At 44.9% G+C, this 13,829-nt stretch overlaps 1 protein-coding gene across 2 annotated transcripts in view; it reads right to left on the reverse strand.

The window, feature by feature from the left end:
- Positions 1-12,032, reverse strand: part of ppm1aa (protein phosphatase, Mg2+/Mn2+ dependent, 1Aa) — a 37,513-nt gene extending 25,481 nt beyond the window's left edge. For both annotated transcript variants that reach the window (XM_038775767.1, XM_038775760.1), the window contains exons 1-2: positions 11,848-12,032; positions 2,605-3,463 (exon numbers count right to left, since the gene is read on the reverse strand). In XM_038775767.1, coding sequence (XP_038631695.1) covers positions 2,605-3,441 — 837 coding nt within the window. In that variant the 5' untranslated portion in view covers positions 3,442-3,463; positions 11,848-12,032. The remainder of the gene's footprint in view (positions 1-2,604; positions 3,464-11,847) is intronic.
- Between the last annotated feature and the right edge of the window lie 1,797 nt (positions 12,033-13,829).

The raw sequence follows: 13,829 nt of genomic DNA on the forward strand, positions 1-13,829 counted from the left end.
AGTATTTTGGGGTGCTAGCAATGTAAATGCAAATTCGTTCTTACATAGTGCAAGACTGTCTTTGTACACTGCACACGTAATTTTAAAAAACAAGGGTAACTAAAGTTTAGTTTTTCCAAATTTTATAAACCAAGGATAATTTAAAAGTTAAAGTAAAGGTTTAGTTTGCTCTTTCATTAAAAGAGATTTGTGGGTAACCTCTTGATTCATACCAAGAGGCCAGCTAGCACAAAGATGGTACACGTTGTTATTTCACCTCTGGGATCTGGGCACACCTGACTAACTCTTTGCCACCTGTAGACTGAGCTAGTCTGTTTCAATGCAGCTACTATTGAGTGGGCACACACAAAACTGGCCAGCACTTTTACAAGTGCCATGGAAAATGGAAATGCACGAACTGAATGAGGAGCTGTATTCTGCTCTTGGAATTTAGATAGATGAGGTGAGCGCAGTGGTTAGTCCTGCTGCCTCACGGCGCCAAGGACCCGGGTTCGATCCCGGGTCACTGTCAGTGTGGAGTTTGCACATTCTCCCCGTGTCTGCATGGGTCTCACTCTCACAACCCAAAGATGTGCATAGAAGGTGAATTGGCCACGCTAAATTGCCCCATAATTGGAAAAAAAAGAAGTGGTTACTCTAAATTTATTTTTAAAAAGATAGAGGTGAAATCTCTGCCTTTGCTAATTTTAACAAAGAAGGCAAAGAGCATTTTCTAATTTTACACGGTGATGAATTTAGAAATCATGTTTCTATAGCACCAATATCTGTAAAAGGAAGGCATGACTTTGAAATGCTGGCAGCACATTTCAATCTGCCTTTTTTTTTGCCAAGCCCGATATTGCTCATCTTATCCTCACCCACCATCTATGTTGTTGCTCAGGTACATGAATGTTGAATAACTTCGTACATCTATGAGCTCAATGTATTACCTTGGACAAATTAAATACGAAAGGGACCCTAGACAGAAGAACCTTATGCTTTATTCTACTTTGAATAGCAAATAATTGAAGCAAGTGAGGTTGTTCTCTTTTGAGTAAAGTTGAGGAGAGGTTTGTTAGAGGTGTACAAGATTATGACTGGTTTGGACAAGGGAAAGAAAGAATAGCTGATCTCATTATGTACAAGGACTTGTGGCACATGTTTAAGGTTTTGGACAAGAGATGCTGGGGGGGGGGGGGGGGAATACGAGCAAGAACTTTAACTCTGAGTGTAATGAACTGGTGGGACTTGTTGCCGGCATGGGTGGTAGAAGCAGAGAGGATTAATGATTTAAAAGGAAACTGGATAGGCACTTGAGAGAAATTAACCAGCAGGATTAGAGATAGAGTGGGGGAGGGATACTGACTGAACTGCTCCAGAGAGCTGATATGGACTCAATCAGCTGAACTGCCATCTTCTATGCCAGAACGACACTGGTGACTCTGACAATTACTACAGGTAATTCCCTAAGTCAAGGATCTGCTCACAATTTAAGTTTTGTATTGGTTTACATTTGCTCAAATCCTACATCAACGTAAATAATTCCGCAATGAAGAATAAGGAGGTTCCTTAATAGTGCAATTGATCAGATATTCCCAAATGTGACCAGCACATAAAATAACTGTAGCAAAGTTCAGGCTCTTACCCTGTGGAAGATTTTGGCAACTAAGCCAAAGTAAATGTAACCACTTACCTTATCTTTACTTCACAAAAGCATATTGCTGTCAGCAGATAACCTTTGTTAATTTAAAACATGATTGCTGATCAATGCTTGCACAGCAACTGCATTTCTTTTAATCTCATTTTATACACAAAATCAAGTTTTGTGAATTTGCTGCTCTGTAATCAAATACTATACAGTGTAGATAGCCTTGAATGACATGGAGCTGTTCTTTCCTCTTTTCCGAGTGGGGAACTTCCATACAATAACTCCCATTAACGACCTGCATAAGCCCCATACTTGCCAGTTGAGAAAGCTTGACGCAAAAGGATATCCATGATATAAAATAAAGTCACCATAGTCTCAGATGCTTTCTCCTTTAGTGAGGGGGAGAGCTGACTGGTGGTGATTTAACCTGAGATCACCACACCTCAGGCAAGGGGCAAGATTGACAATAACCTCAGCCAGCACAGGAATTGAACCCACGCTGTTAGCCTCCCTCTGCATCACTAACCAGCTTTCCAGCTAACTAAGCTAAACCGGCCCACGATATTACACATTGATACTCCAAACGCATTGAGCCACTAGACCCAAAATTTACATTCGCTGATGTTAGGAATTATTTTGACTTATTTATTCACACAGAAACGATGGACCCTTTCTTTAAAAATCAACTACAGGGCAATAAATAACTTCAACTACCTGGTCCTGATATTACCCAGCCAGTGCTCCCATTTAGCACATTGCCAGACTGAGGGGAGTGAGCTGCAGGTATAACTGCCTCCAGAATTGTCTGCCAGCTCATACAATATGTTAATAACAGAGTTACTCTCACGGGAAGGGGTAATTCAGAACTGCAGACTAACAAGAACTAAAGTATGTTTTGCTTGAAGACCATTTTTAACAATGCAAAAAAGTAAAATTATTATAAAAATGGAAAGGACCATATATATATATATATATACCTTGTACAAGCATGTGTCAACAATCTGGTTACAAACTTTCTCAAGGTCATCACTAACTTCTAGTCTGGATTTAACAAATTCACAGATCTCTTCATTCCCCATGACATCCCAAATACCATCACATGCCAAGATAATAAACTGGTCATCCTCCGTTCTCTCAATTTCATAAACCTCAGGTTCTGGTGAGACAAGCTGCTCCGTTGGACCCTTCCCATGGACACACTTGTAATCAAAGTCGCCAAGAGCCCTTGAAACAGCAAGGGAACCATTCACACGCTGAATCATGACTGAGCCACCAGCATTCTGAATGCGTTCTTTCTCCAGTGGATTGCTTGGTTTGTGATCTTGTGTGAAGAAATGAACCTGTCCATTCCTACAGAGCAGACCGCGCGAGTCTCCACAGTTGATGAAGTAAATATGCTTGGGTGAAACCATAACACCGACTGCCGTTGACCCACTTCTGTCCGAGCCATGTCGCTTTTCAGAGATTGTTCGCATATGCTCGTCTATCTGCAGGAAACCTGTACGGATTCCACTTTTTACTCTTTCTACAGTAGGCTCGATCATGCCATCAGTAACTTTGAAATCATGGGTGTTGGTGATGTGATCTAACAAATGCTCACAGCAATATCTGGCAACTTGGGAACCAGCATGCCCATCATAGACTGCGAAGAATGACCATGCTTCAAGTCCATGTGGTAGTCCAATGACAGCCGTATGCGCATCTTCCATCTCGATTCGCCAACCTTGCATGCTGCTCAGTCCATAATGCAGATAATTTCCCTCACCACGAGCATTATGTTTTTCCATCTTTGGCTTGTCCAGAAACGCTCCCATTTTTCCACCAATATGCACAGCACTGAAAAGAAAGGAAACAAACATTCTTGAATTTTCCAATCATTCAATGAATGTACTTACAACAATTTCATATTACAGTTGGCCTGTAGCTATTGAAAACTGGACTTCACAGAATCAACTTTTCAGCAAAAAGTAAATTCCTAAACTACATTAAACTTTTACAACGCAGGACTACTGAAAGGCAAGCTTAACCTAAACCATTTACTATTGAATGTGGTTAATCTACAAGGTTTGTACAGACCAGTGAATAATTCAGATTACTGATCAGCTATTAATTCCAATCACAATCTGCATTCTATGACTCATCATAAAAACAAGTTATAAATATAAGATTAAATTAGTTAGTATGATTTTAGTGAAGTGCAACGATTTGTGTGTAGTTTTCATTATGTATCTACTTAAACAATGAGAAATAGGACGGCGGGCGGGAGGCGGCCGCGCAAGGGAGGGCTCCCGTTCGGGAACGGCATTTTCGGGGCTTTAAGCCCAGTCCCAGGGTCCACAGAGGCGTCAAAGGCACAGAGAAGGCGCAGAGGAGGCACAGCAGGAGAAGATGTCAAGGGTCAGTAAGAAAACGGCCGTTAAAAAAGGAGCTGAGGGCCCATCGGGGAGTGGAGAGGTCACCATGGGGTCACCAGGGAAAAAGGAAGTTGGAGCACCAGGGGAGGCCGCATTGCTTAAGGCTGAAGAAATAACCACAGTGATGGCTGCAGAATTCGAAAGGCAGTTTACAAAACACTTGGAGGCGATGAGGAAGGAAATGAGGGCGGTTTTGAGTGTGCTGGTGGAGGAGGCGATTTCCCCGGTGACGACAGCGGTGGCGAGCGCAGTGGCGGAGGTGCAGGCACAAGGGGAGGCGCTGAAGGAAGTGGAGGAGACGGTGTTGCAGCACGGTGATCAACTTACCTCGATGGGGAAGGAGATGCGGAAGGTGCTGGAGGTGAACAAGGATCTGCAAGGAAAATTGGAAGACCTGGAAAACAGATCCAGGCGACAGAATTTGAGGATTGTGGGGCTGCCCGAAGGAGTTGAAGGGCCGAGGCCGACTGAGTATTTTGCCGCTATGCTGGCGAAACTATTGGGTAGGGGGAGGATCCCTCCCGATATGAACTGGATCGGGTTCATCGGTCGTGGAGGCCTGTACCAAAGGCGGGTGAGCCGCCAAGAGTAGTGACTTTGTGCTTCCGTAGGTACAATGTGAAGGAGACGGTCCTGTGCTGGGCCAAGCAGAAGTGGGTGGTGCAGTGGGCTGGAGCTGGCATACGTGTATACCAGGTCTTTACGGTGGAGCTGGCGAGGAGGCAGGCTGCTTTCAACCGGGTGAAGGCGGCACTGTACATTAGCAAGGTGCAGTGCGGCATTGTATGTCCAGCGAAGCTGAGGGTGACTTATAAGCTCAAGGACTTTTATTTTGGAACGGTGGAAGCAGCGGAGGAGTTTGCGAAGGCAGAAGGACTGTGGCAGAACTGAGAAATTGAGAAATGGCCATGTGCCGATGTAACCTCAGGACTGTATTTTCTTCTTTTTTGTCTCTTCTTTTTTGTTTCACTGCGCGTGGGTGTACGGGCTAAAGGAGCCAATGGTGTATATATTTGGACAAGGGAAGTGATGGGACTTGCACTAGAAGTGAGGGCTCTTTGGGGTGTAGGTGGATATGCGGGGTGTGTGTGCTAAAAGGGGATTTCTTGGTTTTTCTCGGGCCGGGCAGGGGGAAAGGGACCCAGGCGGGGGCCTCCGCGCTGGCCGGTTTAAACTGGCCAGTGAACGGGAGTGAGTTGGGGGGAGGGGCTGCGGCCATCGGAGCCTGGCAGAACAGGGTCCGAGTGGTCTAGCCGGGGTGGAAAGTTGGGGGGAAGGAACAGAGGTTGGGAGGAGAAGTTTTACAAGAGGCAGTGGGCGGGAGGAGTTGGAGGGGTTTACAACTCTTGGGTATCATGTACGGTACTCTTTCAGAGGTTGGGCGGTGTTGAGTGGGGGGGGGGGGGGGGGGGGGTGGACTCTAGGGTGACCATGGGCGGTCCCGGGCTCCATTCTCTTTTTCTCCTTTTTTTGTTTCCACCATTGGAGGGTTTGTTTTATTGGATGCATAAATTGACAGGTGGGCCGTTGTTTGGGGTGGTGGGAGGATGGGATCGTTGTTATTGTTAAGGGGATTGATTTTGTATTTGTTACCGTTTAACATTTGTGGGTGGGGTGTGAATTTTGGAGGAAAATGTGAAAATGGAGAATTAAAACATTTTTAAAAAACAATGAGAAATAGCCAGAAATACAAGTACCGACATTGTCCTTCCCAATTCAAGAAATTACTTTGATAGATAACATAGTAGGGTGAAGCACGTTACTGAATCACTACCTTCACAGTGCTTATTTAGCCAAACTATAAATAAAAACGTACTTAAGTCAAGAAGCTTTAAAATTGAGTGAGTTATTCCTTCTTATATTTACAAGCAACATCAGTGTCAGAATGTAAATGCCAGTGCATCACGAAAGTTCATCTCCTTAAATATTAATCTTTCTTTCGTGTTCTGATAAATCTGATGTACGTTTTATTCTTAATTTACTTTTTAATTTTTATTCTTAAAAGCCTCAAAAGATCATTCATAAACTTGCTTCAATTGAGTTAAAAGTATTCTATCCAGGATGTGGTCAAAAATAACTTGATTGTTAAAGGTCAATAGCTTTTAACAGGAAGCTGTATTCTGGTATCTTTCACCTCCCCCACCTACCAGTAACTGCTGCAATATGTCTTCACTGGCTAACGAGGGCCGACACTTGGCACTATTTTCGGATTTGCATTTCCATGGGAATTTCTTAAATGCGAGTGTTCAGTAACATATGGGAATCTGCCCAAGATCCCAAAAAATTTACATCCTCATCTGGCAAGACAGTGTTACAAATTTGACTATCAGCACAAACAATTTGCCAAATAGAAAGATAATGTGGTAATGTTTTACAAATTAATTTCAACTACCTGGTCCTGATACTACTCCCCAGCCAATACTCCAGTTTACACATAGGCAGGTAATGGAGAATGCAGCTGCATGTGGCCACATACCTGCTACCTTACTCAATTTCCCAGGCAGCGCCTGGTACAGTTATAGACACAGCAAGGTGACTATTACATGTCCAAGCTGGAGCGGAGGAAATTATCCAGGACGATGGCAACAATGTCAATTAGGTTATTTTTAAATACGACAGACACTTCATTGCTCCTGATTCACAAGGTATAGATTACAAGGACTTTAAACTTCAATGCACAAATGTAAACTAGTCCAAATTTAAACAAAAATCTGAAATCGAGAAGTTTTACGATTTAACAATACTGTATTTAAGATTTAACATTTAAGATTCATCACAAACTTGAACTAATGAGTTGGCACGGGCCGATTTACACTCTAATCTGCAACACTAATATTAGATAATGGTATCAATTCTTAGCCAGGCATAAAGTAGGAAAATTTAGAGGAAGGCCATTATATTTTAGGAAACTGGCAAATCATCTACATTTTTACTGCAGGAGTTGAATTGACTTGTAAAGTCACCAACTGCTCCGAGAGTGCAGGAGGCGAGAGAGGTCGGTATTCTGGCCTTTGCGTCCCTAGTAGCCCGGCGAAGGATTCTTTTACAGTGGAAGGACGCAAAGCCCCCCCCACGAGTCCAGAATCCTGGATTAACGACATGGCCGGGTTCATTAAACTGGAGAGGGTCAAGTTTGCCCTGAGGGGGTCGGTGCAGGGGTTCTTCCGGCGGTGGCAGCCTTTGCTTGATTTCCTGGCGGAGCATTAGAGGGGGGTCAACTTCAGCAGCAACCCTGGGGGGGGGGGGGTTGTTCTCGTAGTTTTACACTTATTTATTTTTCTTGTTGTTAATTTATTGTTTTTGTATTGGGGGGGAGGGGTTACTGTTTTTCATTGGTGTGATAAAATTTGTTGTTGGAAAATTTGAATTAAAATTATTATTTTTTTTTAAGTCACCAACTGCTAATACTAACTCAGGAAAATTTTCATTTGGCTAACAATCAAGCAAAAGAGTATTGGATCCTTGCTTCACACTATTGAAAGTAATAAAATAACTGATTCTTTTTAACTGGCTAGTTTTATGACTAATAATAAAAACTAAATTATTAAATCAGTGCTCCCCACAATCGTGCAAAGTGATGACTCAGTAGAAAAGGCCCCAAGGAGATTATTATTATGCAAACACAGGGAAGAGAACCTCCGAGGAGCAAGTGCACAAATATTTTATTAGCATTTTTAACATCAGCTTGTATAAATAGCTTCTTTCACAACCTCAGGGCATCCAAAAACACTTTACAGCCAATTAATTACTTTTGCTCTGTCGTCATTATCCCAATGTCGGAAGCAGCAGCCAATTTATACAAAGTAAGGCTTCACAAACAGCACAGAGATAATTATCCAGCTAATCTGTTTTTAGTGACGTTGATTGAGGAACAAATATTAGCCAGAATGCCAGAGGAGCTTCCCTAGGCTTCAAGTGGTGCCTCGGGATTTAAGCTCACCTGGCAGCAGCAACAGATACCTCCGACCGTGCATTATTTCCTCAGTATTACACTGACATAGCAGCCGAGTTTCATGTCACCGAAGTGAGACTTGAACCCATCAACTTCTGAATCAATGGCAAGAATACCACCACTGAGCCAAGGCTTCCTATTCAGTGAAATTTGATTAGCTAATTCTTGAAGCAGTTCAGAAGACTGAATATAAGCAAATTATAAACTGACTCACAGAGTGCCAAAGTAACATTCTTTCAGACAGAAAGCATTTAATATATGCACACATGGACAAATAGACATTGGCACTTCTTTTCTACAAAAACAGTATTGTACTTAGTATCATACTTTGTAATATGTTCAGTCGGTTAAGTTATGATAGTCTCCAAGTTTAATTTCAATCTGCCAATCATAGAATTTGTATTATATAAACATAGATGAATCTCTAATAAAACAGAGCTGAACCATGCTTTATTCTGCACTTCCGAGATGTTCATTTCCGCTATAACCAGTTTTAATTATTAATTTCATTACTAGGAAGGGTTTGAATTATTATACATTAGGTGGTCACTTAATTCAAGGCAAGATCTTTTCACTAATCAGAGTAGTTATTATCTAGTTAATTCCTTTAGTTCACTCAACTGGTATTATGGGTAATATATATTGTTCTAAAACAAATGCAAAATTAATGCATCTTTTATACTGTAGAGTAATAGCAAAATATGCATTGTTCAATATTTAAAATGGCATAAATCTAAAATACATTACGCTATGAATCCAAAATGCAATACGCTATATAGCAAGGCATATTTGCCAAAAACACTACTTTTGAAAAGTAGAAATACTAGTAAGTAGTTGAAGGTAAGATTTCACTGCAGAAATTAAATTTGGTGCATCTTCCTTAGAGCACGAAGACTTTCATATGTCCACTACATTCAATTTCAATTAAGCATTATCACAAAGCTAGAATAGCTAATAAATAATTAATGACATGAAAAGGAAAGAGATGGGAATAGATGGATTCATTGTACAGCTTTTGTAAAATGTTGAGAGAATTGAAGACAAACACCCACCTGTCTGGAAAGCAAAATTGTACCAGTGTTAATGTAAGCCTACTTGTGACACTAATAAAGATTATTATTTATCTGTGGCACAAGTACTTATTGCATTGGGTAAATATGACAAGGAATACATTCAAGCCCAACATCGTACAGAGGAATTGACAATGATCCGAGCACATTTCAAGTCTATTATAAGGTTCTGCTATTGTTTTGGTAGCAATTAAAATATCCAAAACTGAAGAGATACAGGTTTTTTCTTGTTCCAGGAGGAATATTTCTATCCACTCTGACCTCTTTCAAATGTAGGTCAGTAGCGATAAGTACATCTCCATGAACAACTAACTTGGCCCAGTTGATTGTGAAGTGAATAGCTGTCGATCCCAGAATTATATCAATGGTATGGTTGGGAGCGCAGGAAAGTGTCAAATGGAATTCAATCCAGAAAAGTGTGAGGTAATGCATTCGGGGAGGGCAAGCAAAGCAAAGGAATACACAATAAACGGGAGGATACCGAGAAGAGGAAGCAAGACACCTTGGAGTGCACATCCACAGATCTCTGAAGGTGGCAGGACAGGTAAGCGGTAAAGAAAGCATATGGAATGCTTTCCTTTATTGAATGAGGTGTTGAATATAAAGCAAGGATGTATTAATGGAACTGTATAAAACTCTGGTTAGGCTCCAACTGAAATTGTTTGTACAGTTCTGGTCACCACATTACAGAAAAGACATAATTTCTCTGGAGACAGTACAGAGTAGATTTACAAGAATGTTACCAGGCCTTGAAAATTGCAGCTCGGAGGAAAGATTGGATAGGCTCGTGTTGTCATCACTGGAACAGAGAATTATATACCTTAATTGAGGTATATAAAATTATGAGGGGCCTATGAATGAGCAGACAGGGAAGACCAGTTTCCCGGAGCAGAGGTGTCAATTACCATGGCACAGATTTAAGGTGACTGGTGACGGATGAGGGTATCTGAAATTTACTGTCTGGTTTGATGGTAGAGGCAGAAACCCTCAACTTATTTAAAGGTACCTGGATCTGCACCTTATGTGCTGTAACCTGCAAGACTACAGACCAGGTGTTGGAAGGTGGGATTAGTATGGGAGGCTATTTTTTTTCTTTTGTCAGCCAGCTCAGACACAATGGGCTGAACGGCCTCTTTCTGAGCTGTAGCTCTTCTACGGGGATGTGTTTTCGCTACTTTGGCAGCTGAAAGTCTATGGGGGGGGGGGGGGGGAAAGAGAGAGAGAGAGTGGTATAATCGCTGCCTGGTGATCCAGAGACCCAGACTAATGTTTTGGGGACCCTGTTTCGAATCCTACCACAGCAGATGGTGAAATTTGAATTCAATAACAAATAAATCTGGAATTGTAAGTCTAACCTTATCACCGTTGTTGATCGTCATAAAAAACCACCTGGTTACCAATGAGCTTTAGGGAAGGAAATCTGCCATCATCACTTGGTTTGGCCTACATAATAATCTTTGTCACAAGTAGGCTTACATTAACACTGCAATGAAGTTACTATGAAAATCTCCTAGTTGCCACACTCCGGTACCTGTTGAAATGAAAATCGCTTATTGTCACGAGTAGGCTTCAATGAAGTTACTGTGAAAAGCCCCTAGTCGCCACATTCCGGCGCCTGTCCGGGGAGGCTGGTACGGGAATCGAACCGTGCTGCTGGCCTGCTTTGAAAGCCAGCGATTTAGCGCAATGAGCTAAACCAGCCCCTATGAGCTAAACCAGCCCCTGTTCGGGTACAGAGAGAGAATTCAGAATGTCCAATTCACCTAACAGCATGTTTTACGGGACTTGTGCGAGGAACACGGAGCACCTGGAGGAAACCCATGCAGAAAAGGGGAGAACATGCAGAGATACAGTAACCCAAGCGGGAATCGAACCTGGGTCCCTGGCTCTCTGAAGCAATAGTGCCACCCACTATGCTATCATGCCACCGCACATGACTCCATGTGGTTGACTGTTAAATGCCCTTTCAAGGGCAATTAGAGATGGACAATAAATGTGGGTGTCTCCCATATTGCGAAATGAATAATAATAATGCATGAATATATTCTCCTGTTAGCATCTGAAGTGACCATTCAACACTGCTGCTTTTTAAAAAAAACTTACATAAAATCCTGCTGAGTACTTTAAACAATCTGATAGATGTTTGTAATCAATTCGCAAAGTACCAAATAGTTGGAATTTTGATTACAAATTGAGCATTAAAATATTTATCCCCTAGGGCAGCACGGTGGCGCAGTGGTTAACACTGCTGCCTCACGGTGCTGAGGTCCCAGGTTCCAACCCAGCTCTGGGTCACTGTCTGTGTGGAGTTTGCACATTCTGCGAGGGTTTCACCCCCACAACCCAAAGATGGATTGGCCACGCTAAATTGCCCATTAATTGGAAAAATATTGGGCACTCTAAATTTATTTTAAAAAATATTTGTCCCCACAAAATTACAATACGCGCTCTCCAGTCGGGTTCAAGTGGCAAATCATTTTCAGTTACATAACACTAAACATACACCCATGAAATATACTCCTAATCCGATAATATCCAAGGATTATACACAGGAACAATCCACAAAAGGAAGCAAAAATCAACGTTTAAAACACAGGCATGAAGAGCAGTTCTCGGGAGCTGCAAATGTCTCCGGTGCCTTGGATCAGACTGGGGAAAAAACCCGGAAAAATTAAAGCCTCTACCCTGAATTTGAGGCCTAGAGTTGGACATGGCGCCCTCTCCTGCTTCCCGCGGCTATGCGCCAGGCCGCGGCGCATGTATGGCGCAGACACGGACACTCACCAACCCCCAGGCTGACAACGGAACGTCCTTCACCGCGAACACATTCACCAGGAAGCAGGGTTCCAATCTATGGCGACAAAAAGACGCCGAGACATCGCCGAAGTGACTGAATCACAGCAACATGGTTCCCGTCTGCCTGGTTTCCCCCCCCACAACTGCGTCTGCGCCGGACCGCCGACCACCAGGCCCCCACTGCGGCTGCGCCGAACGCTGGGCCCCCACTGCGGCTGCGCCTGAGCACCGAACGCCAGGTCTCCACTGCGGCTGAGCCGGACGGCCAACCGCCAGGCCCCCACTGCGGCTGCGCCGGACCGCCGAACGCCAGGCCCCCACTGCGGCTGCGCCGGACCGCCGAACGCCAGGCCCCCACTGCGGCTGCGCCGGACCGCCGAACGCCAGGCCCCCACTGCGGCTGCGCCGGACCGCCGAACGCCAGGCCCCCACTGCGGCTGCGCCGGACCGCCGAACGCCAGGCTCCCACTGCGTCTGCGCTGAATTGCCGACTTACTCCGAAGCCCCCATGAGTTTGTACATATCAACAGTACAAATCAAATACCGGGTTGCTGCTGGTAGGGTCAGGAAGGAGCTGGTGGGGTCTGGGGGGGACAGAGGAGAGGTGTTGTCGCTGTGGGGACTGGGTCGGGCGGGGGGTGCTGGCCTGGGCAATCGATGGGCTATGGCTAGTCAACGGGGGAGGGACAGGACGCCCTCTGATCCAGTTGGTCACCTGGAATGTGAGAGGATTGAATGGGCCGGTGAAGCGGTCGAGGGTACTGGCTCACCCGAAGGGGCTAAAGGCAGATGTGGCAATGCTTCAGGAGACCCACCTGAAGGTGGCGGACCACGTCCGCCTGAGGAAGGCATGGGTGGGGCAGGTTTTCCACTCTGGGTTGGATGTGAAGAACCGGGGAGTGGCGATTCTGGTGGGGAAAAATGTGTTGTTTGAGGCATTGGAGGTGGTGGCGGATAAGGGGGGTAGGTATGTTATGGTTAGGGGCAGGCTACAAGGAGAGAAGGTGGTACTGGCTAGTGTGTATGCCCCAAATTGGGATGATGCGGGCTTTATGAGGCGTATGTTGGGACGGTCCCGGATCTGGAGGCGGGAGGTCTGATCATGGGGCGGGACTTTAATACGGTGTTGGATCCTTCACTGGATTGGTCCAGCTCTAGGACGGGTAGGAGGCCGGCGGCGGCCAAGGTACTGAGAGGGTTTATGGATCAGATGGGTGGGGTGGATCCATGGAGGTTTGTGAGGCCGAGGGCATGCGAGTACTCTTTCTTTTCCCACGTACATAGGGTCCACTCTCGGATAGATTTCTTCGTGGTGAGTAGGGGACTGATTCCGAGAGTGGAGGAGGCCGAGTATTCGGCCATTGCAATCTCCGACCACACTCCGCATTGGATAGAGTTGGAGATGGGGGAGGTGCGGGACCAACGTCCGTTGTGGCGGTTGGATGTGGGGTTGTTGGCGGAGGAGGAGGTGTGTAGGAGGGTCCGGGCAAGTATTGAGGGGTACCTTGAGGTGAATGATACGGGGGGGTTCAGGTGGGGATGGTCTGGGAAGCCCTGAAGGCAGTGATTCGTGGGGAGCTGATATCCATCCGGGCACACAGGGAGAGGAGTGAGAGGCATAGATTGGTGGGAAAGATGCTGGAGGTGGACAGGAGGTATGCAGAGGCACCAGAGGAGGGATTGTTGGGGGAGAGGCGCAGCCTGCAGGCTGAATTTGATTTGCTGACCACTAGAAAGGCGGAGGCTCAGTGGAGGAAGGCACAAGGGGCAGTGTACGAACATGGTGAAAAGGCGAGTAGGATGCTGGCTCATCAGCTCCGCAAGCGGGATGCGGCTAAGGAAATTGTTGGAGTGAGAGACAAGAGTGGGAATGTGGTGCGGAAGGGGGTAGAGGTGAATGAGGTCTTCAAGGACTTTTACGGGGAACTGTACCGGTCGGAGCCAACGGGGGAGAGGAGGGGAATGGAGAG

Source organism: Scyliorhinus canicula, chromosome 2, assembly GCF_902713615.1.
Source record: "Scyliorhinus canicula chromosome 2, sScyCan1.1, whole genome shotgun sequence".
Lineage (NCBI taxonomy): Eukaryota > Metazoa > Chordata > Chondrichthyes > Carcharhiniformes > Scyliorhinidae > Scyliorhinus > Scyliorhinus canicula.